An 18,090-nucleotide genomic window follows, 5' to 3' on the forward strand; every position below is an offset into this window, starting at 1 on the left:
TTATTTCAACCAAAGAGTTTATCGGGGATGAGGGGTGAGGAGGAAAATCTACTGTAGGACCTATACCATCTTTCTATACCACCGAACTGTTTTAGTTCGGTGATCTACTGTATACTGTACTATAGATCAGCCCCAAAGAGGTTCTATATGTAATAGAGTAAGCGCTCACCATTCAGTGCGTACAAATGAAAACGGGGCCAATTGAACAGTGGCGCGCGCGCACGAAAGAGGTCGACTACCAGAAGCCCGAACCTGGAAGTGCCTATAGTAATACACGTAAAGTACAGCTTCGAAGATGGGGTTGGGTTGGAAAAATCATTCTAATTTTAAGGAAAATCATTATTTGTCCATATGCCTCCTGATTTTATAAGTGAGATACATTCTCAACACAGTATACGTGTTTTGATGAAAAAAGGACTTGCTCTAATGTGTCAAATATGTGCCTTAACATGAAGCCAAAATTGCCAAACAGGCATTCATGCAAAGACTGCAGAAAGGTATAGTGTATACTCTTTGGTATGGGAGTACTGATTTCACATAATATACGTCACTTAGAAACATCAGACACACATACAACACACACTCCCACACGCATACAGCACACACTCCCACACACACACACCCACAACAAACACACACATACGCACACACACGTACACACCAAACCACATTTTTTTTTCAAATTCCAACACACATACACACACACACACACACACACACACAACACACAGTGTGTTTTGTGTGTGTGTGTGTGTGTAAGAATTTGAAAAAAAAAATGTGGTTTGGTGTGTACATGTGTGTGCGTATGTGTGTGGTTGGGTGTGGGAATGTGTGTTGTATGTGTGTGGGAGTGTGTGTTGTATGAGTGTCTGATCAGGGAGGTGGCCCCACCTCCCTGCTGTACCAGTGCCGACGGCACTGCACTGTACCTTTCTGCAATCTTTATTATGTAGTATGAAGGCATAAATGCCTGTTTGGCAATTTTGGCTTCATGTTAAGGCACATATTTGACACATTAGAACAAGTATTTTTTTCATCAAAACACGTATACTGTGTTGAGAATATATCTCTCTTATAAGATCCGGAGGCATATGGACAAATATTGATTTTCCTTAAAATTAGAATGATTTTTCCAACCCAACCTCATCTTCGAAACTGTACTTTACGTGTATTACTATAGGCACTTCCGGGTTCAGTCTTCTGGTACAGTAGTCGACCTCTTTGCTAATGGCGGTTTCAATTGGCCCCGCTTCTGTATGCGAGCGCGCGCTCTATTACATATATAGAACCTCTTTGATCAGCCCTAAAATAGGCCGCAACGCCCTCTTCGACATTACTTATCAAGATGGCAGCGCCCTGTGGCTACCGTGTGCCTCTTCATGTCCCTCAGATGTTACGTTATTCTAGGTAAGAACTTCACTTTTGAGTGCAAACCCAACACCTCCATTGAGTCAAGTGTCTCATGAACATTTTGCTATTTGTCAAAACAATATTTATCATGGTTTATCTTTCCAGAATGTGTGCGTAATGATGACCGAGGCGAGTTGGCAACCGCACCGCTGTATACACAAATATCACAATACACAATGGCCCGAATTCACGAAGGTGGTACAAATGAAACCATGGTTTAAACCATGGACAAAAACCATGGAATGCCAAGTGTCGCATGCAATATTTCGCTACGAAATCAGTCATTTCGTCGATGAAAGGATTATTTTGTAAAGAAATGACAACATTTTGTAACTAAATGAACATTTCATCCACGAAATGATAATTTCGTTAACGAAACAGTCATTTTGTAGACGAAATGACCAATTTCGTAACGAAATATTCTGTTTGACACTTGGCGCTCCATGGTTTTTGTCCATGGTTTAGACCATGCTTTTGTTTGTACCACCTTCGTGAATTCGGGCCTAAAGGTTTCTACTCATTGAGTATACACAATACTCATCGTTTACCACGTTATTCAACAATCACGACCCAGCCAGGGCAGTCAGTTGCCGGAATTGCCGGGAGTTGGTGTACTAGAGCATCTATGATCTAGTACAATACAATTGTACAATGTGGCTCGCCCGCCGGTGCTGCTGCACCGCAGCTGCAGACTACAACTTACAACCGTATTAACAGTAATACAGCTTTTCACCACTGTGTAGGCTGTTGTACTAGAGTAGAGTAACTGCGGCAGTAAGCGGCCGTGCAGCCGTTCGCGGCAGGTACAACATACACGGTAATATACCGCTAAACACAGCATTGCACTGTTACATGCACACTACACATATACTAACACACTAGCAATCAACAAAAACCAACCGATAAAATGGGCACAATCTCTGACGAAAGTGAAATTTTCTTACCTAAATGACAACATATCGCATCCAAAATAAAAATTTCGGTACTTCTTAACATAACAATTAAGAAATAATGGTCCAAAAAACTTGGTTTTTTTGTCGTTTTCCCAATGCTCATGGATTTTGAAAACATATATCCTCACATGAAATAGAATTTTCGCGAGCCGATGTGGGCCGCCATTTTTGCTCGGAAAGTGAACGTTACCATCGAAAAATTCAGAAAAACACGAGAAAGACATCAACAACACCGCCAGAATTGCGATCTTGTTTGCAGCCAATGCATGTGCGCCCGCTATTTTCACGTGCTTTCGCAATGGGTACTGGCGCTTACGCAATGTTCGCGAGACATGTGAAGGCGTTCAGCTAAAGATCGCGGAGCATGCGCGTATTGCATAGGGATTGTACATCGTGCCGCAAGCAGAAATGCTACGCCGCATATCGCCCTTATCGGCGAAAATTGTGCCGGGTTTTGCCCTGGTAAATCATGAAAACTGCGTTGGTCAATGGTAAATTTCTTTTATGAAAACAATTGCGTTAATGAATAATCCTGTCTATGATATATGAAATGGTTGAAAATAATTTGCCTGATTTGTTTACAAGTTGGAAAAACCCTAAACAATGCTTAAACTGCCGCAAACGGGATATTTTACTCTAGTAGTAGTGCAGCCGTGCAGGCAGTACTCCACTGCACTGTCTGTACTACTTACAAGGGTCATGGATCTCAATCAGGTAGGGCTGTGTATTACTGTACGAGCTGAAATTTTCGCGGTGGCTTTATTTTCGTGAATTTCGCGAATCGCCTTTGAACCGCGAAAATAACAACGTGCGAATAGATAAGTACAGTTAGACCTCGCAACCGCGAAATTAACAACACGTGAAAATGTCCTAGCAATTCGCAAAAATATCTGTACGCGAAAATTTCTGCTCGTACAGTAATATATCAATAGGTGGGCCTTTAGCCGGATGAAGACATGATGTAGCGTACACTGCACTTGTAGTACAAACAGAGATGTTGTGTACGTTGTATTGTAATGCAATGGCCACACCCCATGATAATGGCATAAAGAAACCTCGTCTTGATTTGATTTATGTTCAGTAGCTTCCTCAGCTCAGCAGAGTCAAAATAAAGTACATGTAGGTAAGAAACATCTACTAGAGCAGAGGTTTCTAGAGCTAGAGTAAGCCAGAGGCCGACTGAAAACTGGGGGTTTTACTCTATCACAAACCAGCAAATTCTGTTGTCACAACACATGATATAGGCCCTATTTGCGGCATGAAATTTTCACGAATTGGAGCTGATGGCCTTTTTTGCGGCATGAAATTTTTGCAAACTGCAACTGGCATTCAATGCGTATAGTGTAGACAAAAACTTTTGCGTGCATTTAAATTTTGCAAAACTTGGCGCTCACGATATTTGTGAAGTTAAAATGCACGCGAACATTCCTCGTTTTACAGTACATTATTTCACACACAGGCATTGTCATTCACAGCAGGAAAGTCCCCTTACCTAGTCACCTGAAAAAAAAAAAAAAAAAAAAAACATAAAAATCCCAACTTTTGCTGTCAAAATGCAAAATCAGAGCCATTTCGATTTATTCAAAGCGCGCGAAGCTTGCCTTAAATCCAGTGAAGTAAGAATCAGGGTCGTTGAAAAAGTGTTAAAAATTGAGAAATACGCTGTTCTGTTGGGAGGTTTTTTTTTTGTTTTTTTTTTCACTTATCGCAAGCTCAGAGTGTGATTGTATTGGTAAAAACGCAAAAGAAAAAACCTTCGTATGTGCCGATGCAATGACTACATGTGTAGGTCCTGAATGCAAGTGCGACTTGCCAGAATTCGACAACCAACGGGTGCCGCAATGTCCCCAATGTAATCTTGTGCCAACAAGGTAGTTTTATATGCTGTGGCGCATTTTCAGCAGCTCTGTACACACATTGACATTGAATGTGTATAGTGCCTGCCCTAATTGTGGCTGGGGGTGGTCTGATTGTGGTTGGTTATCATAGCGATATGTATGCATACATATGTACAGTGTATTTTTGGATTTTCTGAAATTCTCTGATGTACAGTATTAAAAAAAAAATCAACATTGCAGTCAAAGTAGTTTAATATATTCAACATATATTATTGTAGATAGGATTTTGTATGAATTATTTTAATTGAATAAATATGGCAGAAAAGCTTAAGCGACCAAACTCTGGTCAGCTTACTCTTTAGTAAATTTACCAGTAGACATGATAGAGCCCACTTTATGTCAAATAAAATAGCATATAATATGTATTGATTGTAGTATATTTGTATAATAATGATAATGTATGTGTGTGGGGGGGGGGGGATGGGATAACTGACAGAAGTACAAGTACATGTAAGTTATTTGTAGCTGCTCATTGGGAAAATTGTAGGGATATAGAAACTTACAGCAGGGTAACAATACAAATCTCTCTTCAATCTGATGTGTGGCACACTTATGAGTAGAAATAGAATGATGCACGTTAGTAGCTGATGAGTTCAATAACTAAGCCTAAAATGCCGTCATGCTAGGATGCTAGTGCCGCTTTGCACAGTAAATGATTTTCAAACATGTACAAACTCACCCTAAATGTTTCACAACCTACATGTACAATGTATTAAGACACTTGCATTTGAGTCTCCAAAGTCCGGTAGACCCTTTTACACATTATGAAATACATTGTAACTTGATCGCTTGAATTGAAGCTCTGCAGAGTTTTCAAGCAGCCAGTAGTGTGTCGTGGTACAATACGTACAAGGTAGTGCAGCTGTCAGTACGATACATTTGTAAGTACTGTACAAAGTCATTTTGAAATGTTTAGAAAGCATCCAAATAAACAGTACATATTCTACCATTACCCAACTTAGGATACTCAGATGCAAGTATTTTAGGTTTAAAATGTTTAGGGTTAGTTTGTGCATGTTAAAAAATCATTATGTGCGGTGGTGTAAAACTACGCTGGCACCTTGCGCTGTGCAGCTGCGTTAGGTCAAAAATGATATAACAATCATCCCCTCTCTCTAAAAATCTGGACGAGAAACTACTTTCTTTTGTTACCTGGCTTAAGCTTTGAAATGCTAGGGTACATGCATTTAAAGGAAATTAAACAAAATTTCAAATCACACTTTAAAGGCATAAATTACCATTTGCAGATGAAACAAAAACCCAGCATTAGTGCTTCAAAATAGTTCTAAAATGAGATTTAGGAATAGAAACAACCAATGTAAAAATTTGAATCCGTATAATCAATGTTGAATGTTATTGAATAAACAAAATATGAACAAAAGTTGTAATAAAAATGTTTCTAGACTAAACTGTCTACAGTTATGGTTTAATGAGAAAAATAGTAATATCTCCTTGCTTAGGCTTTATTGTCTGGATAGGACATAAAATGGAGGTCCCGTGTATGAGAGAGTAACAACTCATGCACGTAAAAGATCCCGCTTCATTCATTCATCGCAAAGAGCAGGGTGTTTAGCCCGGTGAAGTGGTCCCACCTCACATCAAACTGGACCCCATGGAAGACCAGCTTAACGTAGCTGAATATGGGCTATCCAGCCATTTCTCAGATGGATGAACAAACAAACAAACATTTTATATTGTAGGATAATTTGTGATACAACTATCATACCCATATGCATCAAAAGTGATATCTTGAACATTTTTTAAGTCACTGCTCCCAATGGTAAACAGGACCTTTAACATAACAATAATTTGTATCCGCTTGCTAAAAATCCACCGGGCAGTTTGGGTTAAATTTGGTTTATTCATGCCACAAATATACACTAGTGCACTTGGTATCAAAGAGCCATCGTAAGATAGCAATGTCAGGAAGGGTCGAGGAATTTTTTGTCTTCACAATACCTTAATATTTACTAGTCTGGAGATAGGCATCCAAATCTACTCTATCGCTGTGTTTTGTTCTGTTTTCCTCAAAAGAAGAAAAAGAACAAAGATTGATGAAGAACTTTGATGATGCCTTCTCCTTGCAGAATTGCTTCCAGACTAGTCCAGGATCATCATCAGATACGAAGGTGCTCCACTGTTGAGCAAACGAAAGAAGAGGCTATTGTCATACCAAAGAGAATTCAAAAGTAAGTGGAAAATATCAATGGAAAACAGAGCTCATTTTTATTTGTGTCTTCAAGTAAATGGGTGTGTGTGTGTGCGTGTGTGTGTGTTTGTATTTGTATATTTGCTTGCTGTGTGCACGTTTGCTTTATTATTACATTCTAGGTATTAATATGAATGATTTCTAAAAGGAAAACTATATCAGTTTCTCATCTGAGCTTCTACTGTATTATTGGGTTGCCTCATTTTTCATGTTAGAAGGAAGTTCAAGTTTGCATCCAATGCCACAAAGTCCGAGGAATCCACCAAGTTTTTGTGCCCATAATTATAGACATGTATATATGTATGAATATGCATTCTCAAGAGCAGAACACAGACCGTCAGTTGAGATGTAGAGAAATAGTATACCACACACGAAGAATTTTTTTTTTCAGCAGTACTGCCATTTAGTTTGTTTGTTCACCTAGATGTGTATATGTTTCACAGCAGTCCCTACCTAGGATCTTGCACCAAATGAAGTAAATGTAGCCCCTCAGCCCTCTATTTGCAGTTCAATGTATGTTGATGAGAGAATGTTTTGACACATGTACATCACTTTTCTTTGCAGGGATGAGTTGGCTGTGTTGAGGGCTCTAAGTAAAACTGTTGCCAAGGTATGTGCATACTGCCTTTGTTTTGCACAAATATCACTCTGTACTTATGTTTGAATCATTGACTTATCATATGTGCTTCTTGTAAGCTGAAATATCATTCGTCTACACTGTATGCTATGTTCATGTCATAAAATAGAAATCAAGTACAGTGCACTCTCGTTACAACGAACATGGTTATAATGAAATTCCGGTTACAACAAAGTAAAAGTTGAAGCCGCAACATCTGCTTCATGTTTTTCATTGATTGTTTGTTCGGTTATTATGAAATTTCGATAAAACGAAAGAAAACTTCATTATAATGGGAGTCCACTGTATTAATCAGGGAAAGAAATACATGCCAGGTATTAAGCTCATTTTACAGTGTGTGTGACTGTTTGGCTCTGAAGAGTAATGAAATATATTCTTCAGCAGAGTAATTGGATTTCTGTCACGAGAACAAGAAGCAGTGAAGACCAGTAGACCACAAAAAGTACTGCACAGAACTGGGTGTGCTTGATGGGGTGTTTTCAAATGTTATGAGACCAGCCAAATTTAAACAAGTGTTTATCCTTCATTTAAGAGAAAGAAAACCCTTAGAAAGTTCAGCATCAGGATCTTCTTTACTTGTGTATGTGCATTAGATTTTAATGTGTAGATCAGGATTGAATGATAATGTATACATGTCAATATTACATTTCAAACATGTTATTAATTTCAGGATCCCACTGCCCTGCCATACATGTTCCATGATGATCCGTATCTTCTTCCTAAGTCAGCTGCTGAGCGTGTGAGTGACACCTTCCATTTTGATGTCTTACAGAGATAAGATTAATGCGTTCACCACATGTCGAGTATGAACATTATACTTTCCGGTCTAAAGTTCTACATGTGATAGCTACAGAAAGTAAGATACAGTAATACCCAAGTGATGTGAAGCAAGCAGTACAGACATTGCAGCCAGAGAGTCAAACAGAGGTCAATTTTGATAACACTCATACTGATACTTAACGTGCACATATCACACGATATGGATAGAATGGGCGTCAAGATGTCAAAATGTTTATCATTGTTCATCACTTATGCTATGTGCTGCGAAGAACGTATCATGTATTGTAGTGAATGATCCTGTGAAGAGAGTACTCTTGAAAATTTACTGTCTGTAATCGGTTGTCATATTACTGTGATGAAGTCCTGAATATAGTGTATCAAATCCCCAAAACTGCAAAGGAAGATGATTTGGTCGAGATAATGGCAATATGAATTTTTTTTTTCAAGAATGACAATTTTATTCCTCTGACTACCTCCTGTCAAAATTTCAAAGTCTAAACAATGTTTTTAAATAGTTATGTTCAATGTCTGATTCATGGTACTCAAGTTAATGTAATAGATTGTGTGTTTGTCTGTTTGTTTGCTTATTTTCAGAGGCGATATGCTCTTGCCACTGAATCTGGCCAGAAGGCAGCACAGTATGTCATCAAGACCAAGCCTGAACTTTTTCTTGGTGTACAGAGGGATGACCCCAAGATAGAGGTGAGTGTCAAATAACATCACCATCTTAACTTTCAATTAGCCACTCCCCCCCCCCCTTTTGTGTGTGTGTGTGTGTGTTTTTTTGTAATTAGTACCTGGTAATCTCAATGACTGGGGAGATTCATCTTCCAGTCCAATTCGGCATTTAAGTACATTTGCTGATTGAAGGCATTGCTGCTTTGTTGTTACTATGATGATGATGATGATTATCATAATTTTTATTTATTTTTTCCAACTTTGTTTTGATTATTCAGATTATGAAATCGCCTGTCCTTAGATCAAATCCTGCCCGAGTATGTATGCCCATGATTTCTATTGTCATGGCTACTACTGAAACACTGATCAATTAGTGCTTATTTACAATGTACGTCGATGTAGGGCAATTCGCTAATCAGTTGCAATTTGTTTTAATTATATTTTGATGTGGTATTTGGAATGTAGTATTGAACAAGTCTTCAGATAAGTTTCTTCCGGAGTCAAGGGAGGTACCAAATGGTTTACTAGCTATTTGCTAACAACAAAAGTTGATGGTAAAACCTGTGTGATTTGTTCATCTTGCTGGTGTATGAAACTTGTGCATTTTTTTTTTCAACATGTTCACAGGCTTATTTCCCACCAGTTGAAAGCTCGGAGTTCCAAGAGCCATGTGAAGAAGCCATCTTGGAGAGACTTTCAAGGAATGACATGCAGGGGGCCCTCAGAGCTCACCAAGAGTTGAAAGATTCAGGTGAACCAACCCACCTATCCTGGTTGAAAATTGTGCTACATGAGGCTTTAGGATTTTAGTTGATATAACATCGCTGGGGTGACAAGGCCTTGTATCTCAAATTTTGGTGAAAATGACTTTTTTGGATTAATGGTCAGATAATCAGTTAAGTGATGTACTGTCTAAATCCTAGCTGTCTTACCCCAAAGATGAACCACCACGGCATGTCAAAGGAAAGGCTATCCCATTTGATTTAGTGCTTTGGCTGCTATGTTTTTTTGCTCTGCTGAACATTTGACGTTTTGTAGATACAAGGTCTTGTCGCCCCAGCGACGATAAGCCACAATGATCAGATCCCAATATTTTATGCCCATTGTGTGTGTGTGTACTTGTCACAGTCATTAAAAGAAAATGCTACAGTTCATGATGTTTGCATGATTTTGAATAAATTTACTCAAATGAACAGACAACGTTTTGGTAGAGGTGCCAGGTTGAATTTTCCCGTTGTTGGAATAACGCTTTGACAATCTCAAATGACATGTTTTTGCTTTTATTTGTTGTTGTTGTTGTTTTTTTTTCATATTGTATGATACAGGTCATACTGTCTCCATGAAAACCAACAGAGCTCTTCTAGATTTTCTCTGCTTCCACGGCTGTCAGCCCCCAGTCACTGATGTCCTGCACAATCTTCTTTCTGCCAAGACAGCTGCAGCAGAGGTATGACATGAAATTTTGAAAGAAAGTCAAACCGGCACAGATATAGAAGCCGTGTGTGAGAAAAGATAAAAAGGTGACCATTGACCCGTTATATACTCAATTCTGAAATGCCCATAGACTTAGCACGCAGGCCACCAGGTTCCTGTACAGAACGGGTTCAGGATGCAGGCTACTTTCAATCCGTCGCATGGTATCTGTAATTCACACCTCACATGGTATTTGTAATTCACGTCGCTTGGACATGCCCCTTATGTGTACTAATGCTAAAGGTTACAAGACTGATTGTTGTGTTTCCTCAAATAGATGAATTGTGAAGAGGCAGTATCTTTCTGAGTTTCTGAATTGCTACCAGTCAGTTAATGATTTGGTTGACAATAAGTATAGAGTTTTAAAGTGAGAGGCAGAAACTCTGGCAGAAAGAATGGAAATTAGTTTTTCAACAGAAAGGACTCGACCTAGTGTCAGCCACACAATACACAGAAAATTGTTGGGTTATTGTCATCATTGATGGAAGTGTGGAACTGGGCTTCCATTAAACCAGGCCGAGGGGGATCACTGAATGCAAGAGGTTTAATTCTTGATTTTTTTTTTTCAATTCCAGGGAGAGAATATTGTGGCAGCAAGTGTCCACTATAGACAGGTGGTCCCCAAGACATGTTTGACTATATATGATGTTGTCATGGAAACATCCTCGCTCTATGATATGTTGATAGTATTTAGGGCAGCCTCTTCAGTATTGATTCAAACTGCTCTCCCAAAGTGCCATGCCATTATTATCATCACCCCAGTATTGACAAGTTCGGAATTATACACCTGGGTTAAGAGGGATATTGTGGGCAAAGCATCTTGTTCAAGGATTAACTCACCGGGCAGGATTCCACAGGATTCCAACTCCGTTGACGTAGATCTTCTGGTTACAAATCCCTGGTCTAACCCATCATACCACAGTGCTTTCTTCACTTCCCTCTCTGTTAGTTATGTTTCAGTGGCATATCAAGACTAAATTATGCACTAAATCAGTAGAGATGAAACACTTGGGTGATTGTTATCCTCCCCCCCCCCCGCATCTGTCCTCATCTATATGCTAATCTGTTTGATATATTCTCTCATTGCAATCCTGATTGAAGGAGCCTCAAGAAGAAATAATTTCATTAAGTTGTTTTTATGTCATTGCAGGAAGGCAGTGAAAACACAGAGGAATCAGAACCTGTGGAGGTGCAGGAGTCTACCCAGGAGGAGACAAAACCCCAGAGGAGATTTAGGAGGAAGCTTGCAGGACCACTTTGGAAGTGAGCCAAAAATTTGCTCCTTGACCCGTTGGAAGACCCGTCCCGAGTATTGACCGATTCGGGTTCGTTGAGGGCAGCAGACATTTTATGGCACTGGGCGCAGCCATGAGCTCAAATTGCGGTGTCTCAACCGACCCCCCCTGCTCTCCCCCACCCCACGGGCAACATGTTTATCGCGCACTTGTAACAAAGGTTCGCGCGCTAAGCAAGCATTCGCGCACTCAGTACGAGACGCCCATTGGCTAAAGCAACCATGCATCAGTTTTTCATTCTGCGCGCGTGCTAATGTAGGGAGAGGGGTGGGGAGTGGGAAGGGGGGGTCGGCTGAGACACCGCAGTAATGGCGCTGCCCATGCCAAAAATACACATAGCGCGTCACAGAATCGGTCAATACCTGGGCAGTTAGAGCAAAATCAGCTCATCCTCAGCAAAATGAAATTACTTTCAAGTTTAATGTGGCCATCCATTTGATATTCAAATCCACTGTAAGAGTCGAATTAAATAAACGGAATGGAAACTAACTTCTGTCCTTCTGTTGTGTGATTTACCTCTATTTATTAAAGGCAACTTTTGTAATGTGCATGAGTTTGATTTTTACTTTAATTCTCCACTAAGGAAGGAACAGTGATTCTTACACTTTTCATTGTAGTCAGATGGAGTAAATAGAACTATTTTTTTTTTTATAGTTATTGTCATTCACAGTGGGAATAAAATGTAGCTGTAATGAATGACACAATGACTGTGATATTAAACTTTGGTTGACCTGCACTACCTTTTGTGGCTAATTAGTGGAGCTAAATCCTATATAATTATATATGTGCACTGGCCTCTGCTTTTTAGCCTTTGTCCGCAGCTTTGCTGAAAAGCAGCTTATACAGCTGATAGCAAGTTTGTAACCATTGTTCTCTACAATAAACTCAGGTCAACTCAACTCCTTCAAGTGGCATGGCAGTGCTTCTAGTTGGTACAGTAGTCAAAGATACTACTGACTGGCATAAGGTTCATGATTAGGGATTGGTTTGTTAGAGTATGCAGATCACTGCTATCATTCCAGGAAGTGCAGCTGGATCTCCTCTGTCTGAGTATCTATAACCTTCTGGCAGAGGGGAAAAGGGCATTTTCATGTGGTGTTTGGTGGCAGCAGGTTTCCGCAGGAATAGAACCAGGGACCTGTTGCTTGTGAATCACAAGCTCTGACCACTGAGCCAGCTCACCTTTGATCTAAAACAGCCTAAATCAAGATTTCACCCAGTCTTTTAACCAGACGTAGGTAGAATGCAGAAGTGCAGTATTCTGTAGTACATGAAGCCACAAATAGATTCCCTACCTGCCACAAAAAAAGAAAAGAAGACAGTAACCAGGCAGAAATATGTTATCATATAGATGAGTAACATATTCAAAATGTTCTGTGTCCAGTGTCCTGTTGTAGTGGAAAGTGTGTACAGATAATGGCCACCTTTTGTAAATTCATGTCTTCATGTTCGTGTCAAAAACATTTGAGTTATTCCACTGAGAGGATGTCGACAACAATATGTGATTGTAATGTCATGTCATAGGATTTGCTAATTGCATTTCAACTGGATGAATGGAAAAAAAAATGATTCATGCTCATTTTAGGTTTCCTTCTTTATCCAGGCGCGGCGCTAGGGTGCAATTAACTCGCCAAAAGCTTATGACCTCGAAGCCTCAGTTGCAAAAAGTAGACAGCTTGTGTGCGTAAAACCGCTGGGGAAGTGTTGCAGGACAATCGCAATATCTCACCTCAAAGCCATCAAATGATTAAATCTATACAGCAAACTGAAGAAGAAACTATTCTCTAACTCGTAATGTTAGTTATTTGGGGTTTTATTGAGGATAAACGTGTGAAAATAATGTCGAAACTTAGCTTCCAAAACAGAAAATTTGGTCTCAAAACAAGTGTTATTTTCTCACATTTTCCTTCATTGCACAAAAATGAAACTTCGGTATATGACTTATGGTAGTATATCCATGCTGCTCTCCAAATATCTTTTCTGTATCATTTGGCGCACAGCTATGTCTGGAAAAAATCGAGATCACTGTCACTTGTGACCCACGTAAAATCCATGGCGTAAGGAATACGCAGTCCGATGTATTGGTTTTTGTGCTGCTTGAAACAGTTGAAGCACAAAGCAGGGTTCCTCTCTTGCCCACTCACCACCCTGCTGACCGAAAATCGACCTCTGTCGCATTGCGCCGAGCCTGACACCGCTGATTGGCTAAGCGTGCACTCACCAGTAGAAAACGCATGCGCAGGAGGATGATCTAGTTGTGCATGTCCAGTATCTTCTCTTAAAGTTGGTTGTCTTTTTGCTCTTATTTTCACCTAACTACTGATTGCACAAACACGAGACTTCGCAGGTAGTGAGTCTGGTGTATACAGACTAGTAATATGTTGATCAAATGCATATTCATGCAGGCGCAGACTTGTGTCGGGAAAAAATCGTAACCCTTTCCCACAGTCGACTCAAGCAGAAAAATACACATATCTCGAAAGATACATCAGCGTTTTCGCCCAAAAATCATATGAAGGATGATATATTCATATTTGATATATGTGTGAAGTTTCAAGGGATTTGGTGGTAAAATAAGGGAGATACGAGGAGGTGAACTTTCGAGATTTTTTGTCCTTCCCTCCGCACAGCGCTTCGATGACCGTTAAGAATTCAAAAGCTTTGGCCTCTTATCAGTGAGTTAATTGCACCGTAGCACCGGGGCTGTATCTATCTTTTTTTGTTGTTCTTTTCAGGGATGGTAATGCAGCTGACATCCTGTTTGAGAGCATCGAGGAAAAAGATGCTCACTGCTACAACAGCATGATCAGGGGTCTGGTGAAGGTAAGAACTTTTTAGATTAGATATTTATTTTTAGCAGGAAAAGTTGAAGGGCTTCATGTTTTTTCCCGTCTTTATTTGTGGATGTATGCTATTTCTGGATGAGCAGGAAGCGGGGGTTGTCTGATTGCATTTTCATATGTCTCTTCTTGTTGTGGGCAACTGGTTTTATGTTTAATTGCAATTATATTTTAAGCTGATGAGCCTGGAAGGACTTTGATCATTGTGACACTGAAACTTGTAGATCATCCTCTTATGGCACCATGCTCTGGTTACAAAAAATCAGTGTACATCTTCTGTCATTCAAAGTAAGATCTGCGAAGATAACAGGAACTCTTTTGTTCGTGGGTGTGAAGCCATACAAATAACATGTCCATTTGCAATCTGAAGGGGCATGGTCCTTTGATTTTAATATACAGTTGACCTCGATTATCTGGCCATGTCGGTACCGGCGCTCATCCGGATAAGCGAATTGGTCGGATATGGGAGACACAATGTTAATGTATATAGCTGCCGTCCAAGCTGCTGTCCCAGTGCACTGGCAGCTCGGCAGGTAGCGTACCCCGCAACGGTGGTGTAATCTATGCTAGCCTGCGCAAAATTGTAGTCCCTTCTTCACAAAAATAAAGTATATCTTTATGTGAAAATCATACATGTTTTACCTCATTAGATATTGAGAAACCTATCATGCACATCTTATGAAATAAGTGAAATAGATCCATGAAAGTCACTGTTTTTTCTCAATTTTTGGATGAAAAAAAAAAGTCCGTCACTGAACACGTCCGGATAATAGAGATTTCCAGATAAAAGGAGGCTGGATAATTAAGGTCGAACTGTATATTTTTGTCAGCTGTAGTGTACAGTGTTTCTCAGCTGAGAATAAGCATCAGTTAAAGCAGATTGGATGTCCTGTAGTCCTAACCCATACAAGTGTTTATGGGTGTTGGTGTCTTTGTGTCTGTCTCCGTGTCTGTATCTTTGTTATTTTGTCTGTGTCGGCATCTGTGTCAGTGCCTCTACCTATACCTGTGTCTGTAACCCTGTCTGTGTTAAAGGACAAGTCCACCTTCATATACATAAGGATTGAGAGAAGGCAGCAATATTAGTAGAACACATCAGTGAAAGTTTGAGGAAAAATGGACAATCCGTTCAAAAGTTATGAATTTTTAAAATATCTGCGCAGTCACTGCTGGATGAGAAGACTACTACAGTGTATGATGTCACATGCGTACAACGATATAAGGAATATAAAAAGAGAATTTCACAAAACTTTACTTTTTGAATAAAGTGCACATTTTCTTCGACTTGTTACTGACGTATGTTAAGGGTAATATTATTCCCCCTGCCTTCTAAAAGAGAGAAGTCGAGTGTTCTTTTGTTATGCGAGAAAAATGGAAATATGTTGAATTTTCTTTATTCTTTCTTTATATCGTTGTACACATGTGACATCACGAGCTATAGTAGTCTTTTCATCCAGCTGTGACTGAGCAGAAACTTAAAAAATTCATAACTTTTGAACGGATTGTCCGATTTTCCTCAAACTCTCACTGATGTGTTCTACTATTATATTGCTGCATTCACTCAACCCACATGTCTATGAAGGTGAACTTGTCCTTTAATATCTGTATTTGTGTCTTTGTCTTTGTTTGTGTGTCTGTGCATATGTCAAGATGGTTTCACACTACCTGAGACACCCATTATGATCAAATCATGATATGGGAAAAGGGGTAGGGTTGGGAAATTGAGATGATTGTATATATATGAAAATACACTTGTAACTGACAGACTGATGAGGAATAATGTGCATGTATAAACTACATTGAAGTATTGTCAAATTTAAGCTGTCATCTCAGTGAGATTCATAAATTATGACTTCATAACCACCACCGCTTCCCCCACCCCCCCCCCCCCCTTCCAGCATGGAGCTGAAACTCGCGCATTCACCCTGTACAATGAGATGCAAGAGCGGGGAATACAGGCTGACGTCCATGCCTACAATGCGCTGATAGAGGGCAGCACATACATCAGGGATGACTACAAAGAGAGGTGGTCCATCATGTTGGTAAGTTTCTTCTTGCATGTTACAAGACATTTATAGCATTGTCATTACCACTAGGCAATATGTACAGCTAACTCTGCATCTAGACTAAATGATATATTCAAAAGTCACCTTGTGAAGATGTAATCTTTGTGTGTGTGTCTTAGGAGTTACCTCCCGATGCCATTTTACCGCTCATCACACATGAAACCCACGCATCATATTGACATCCCATGACAAATTAACTCTTTCCTGCCCTTCTTCCTATTACCCATTTCTATGCACATGAAAAAAAGGTCAAACACACAATTTTCATAAGTAATGAAGATGAAAAGTGAGCACAGGTCCATTAAGCTTATAATCACGTCATGCTATGTCTTTTGATATGATTTGATTTTAACCATTTCTCATTAATAGGCAGAGTACTAGATAAGTTATCATTTGAAACTAATTTCATGTTTTGTTTTGGTTTTAAATTTCCCACATTTCTATTGCTCATATAAAGTCTAGTATGAAACCAATATCTTTTGGCTGTTGTGCACTTGTAGATTCTAAAGAAGAAAAGAGAAACATTTTTTAAAGCACTCAATTGTTGCAAAGAGATTACATATCTTTAAAAAAAAAAAATATATGAAAAAAAGCAGCTTTCAATGTTGCTGTTGTGGGATGTGGGATGATTTACATTCAATCGACCCAGTGAAAACTGTGAATTATCTAAAATAGTATAAATTATTATAAGCTTGACGCTGTGTCAAATTGCTCCTCCAAGCTTTAATCATACATTGCAACACTGTGACACTGTGGGTACCACTTGTCACCTTTGACCTTTGACAGCAACTGATGAAGCAGATGGAAATGGAGAAGATCAGGCCGAACCTTCACACGTTCAACGCACTGCTCGACAACCTCAGGATCATGGGCGCCCTCGGCCGGAGGAAGACCCTCCAGACAATTTCTGAGATGAAGGCCTGCGGAGTAGGTGAGAGGGCGATGCATGCAGAATTCCACGAGTCTGCTGTAGTAAAATCTCGACCTGTCTTGTGTTCATGCAGTCCAATTCAATTCAATTCTATTCAATTCAATGCAATTCAGTTCAATTCAATTCAATTCAATTTATTCTGAGATGAAGGCCTGCAGAGTAGGTGAGAGGGCAACACACACAGAATTCCCTGAATCTGCTGTAGCAAAATCTTGACCTGTCTGTCTTCATTTAATCCAATTCAATTCTATTATATTCAATTCAGTTCAATTCAATTCAGTTCAGTTCTGTTCAGTTCAGTTCAGTTCAATTCAGTTCAGATCAATTCAATTCAACTGAATTCAGTTCAATTTATTTCCGCTACTTTTTTCAAGAATACAGTTATAGAAACAAGCATACAAACAATAATAGTGTAAAAAAATTCATCAAGTTTATCTTTGCTAGGAAAAATGAAATTATACAAACTTTTATACCAGTCCTTCCATAAGTAGAAATTCATAGATTTAAAAACTTTCTAAGGAGGAGTTATGTTATTTCTTGAATTAAAGCTCAATTCATCTGTCTATAGCGCTACAAGCAAATGAGGTTTCAATTGCGCTGTAGCCACTCATGGGTGTTATTTGCTGTATTGTGGTTTTGCCTAAATTCATTGTATTGTTTGCTATCAAGTGAAGCTGAGTGTTCTGAAATATATACGTTGATGATACAGAAAGTGAAAAATTAGGTTCAATTAAATAAAAAATGTGATCAGCTGTCCCTTACTGATGAGACCTTTGTATCAAGGTCACCCAGGGAAACAGAAAATGTGGCCTTTGTAGGTAGATGGCCAGTACAGACAGGTTTGCAGGCCAATTTGATGTGATCACATGATGTTTGAAATGCCTGCCATACACAGATATCCTCCACAAACAAGAACTCAA

General features: G+C 39.4%; 1 protein-coding gene across 1 annotated transcript in view; it reads left to right on the plus strand.

The window, feature by feature from the left end:
- Nucleotides 1-1,312: 1,312 nt before the first annotated feature.
- LOC140241681 (small ribosomal subunit protein mS39-like) overlaps nucleotides 1,313-18,090 on the plus strand; it is a 39,886-nt gene continuing 23,108 nt past the window's right edge. Inside the window, exons 1-11 of the mRNA XM_072321423.1 lie at nucleotides 1,313-1,407; nucleotides 6,349-6,450; nucleotides 7,035-7,080; nucleotides 7,778-7,846; nucleotides 8,482-8,589; nucleotides 9,193-9,316; nucleotides 9,891-10,012; nucleotides 11,189-11,301; nucleotides 14,069-14,156; nucleotides 16,072-16,215; nucleotides 17,026-17,170. Coding sequence (XP_072177524.1) covers nucleotides 1,346-1,407; nucleotides 6,349-6,450; nucleotides 7,035-7,080; nucleotides 7,778-7,846; nucleotides 8,482-8,589; nucleotides 9,193-9,316; nucleotides 9,891-10,012; nucleotides 11,189-11,301; nucleotides 14,069-14,156; nucleotides 16,072-16,215; nucleotides 17,026-17,170 — 1,123 coding nt within the window. The 5' untranslated portion in view covers nucleotides 1,313-1,345. The remainder of the gene's footprint in view (nucleotides 1,408-6,348; nucleotides 6,451-7,034; nucleotides 7,081-7,777; nucleotides 7,847-8,481; nucleotides 8,590-9,192; nucleotides 9,317-9,890; nucleotides 10,013-11,188; nucleotides 11,302-14,068; nucleotides 14,157-16,071; nucleotides 16,216-17,025; nucleotides 17,171-18,090) is intronic.

This window comes from Diadema setosum, chromosome 18 (genome assembly GCF_964275005.1).
Source record: "Diadema setosum chromosome 18, eeDiaSeto1, whole genome shotgun sequence".
NCBI lineage: Eukaryota > Metazoa > Echinodermata > Echinoidea > Diadematoida > Diadematidae > Diadema > Diadema setosum.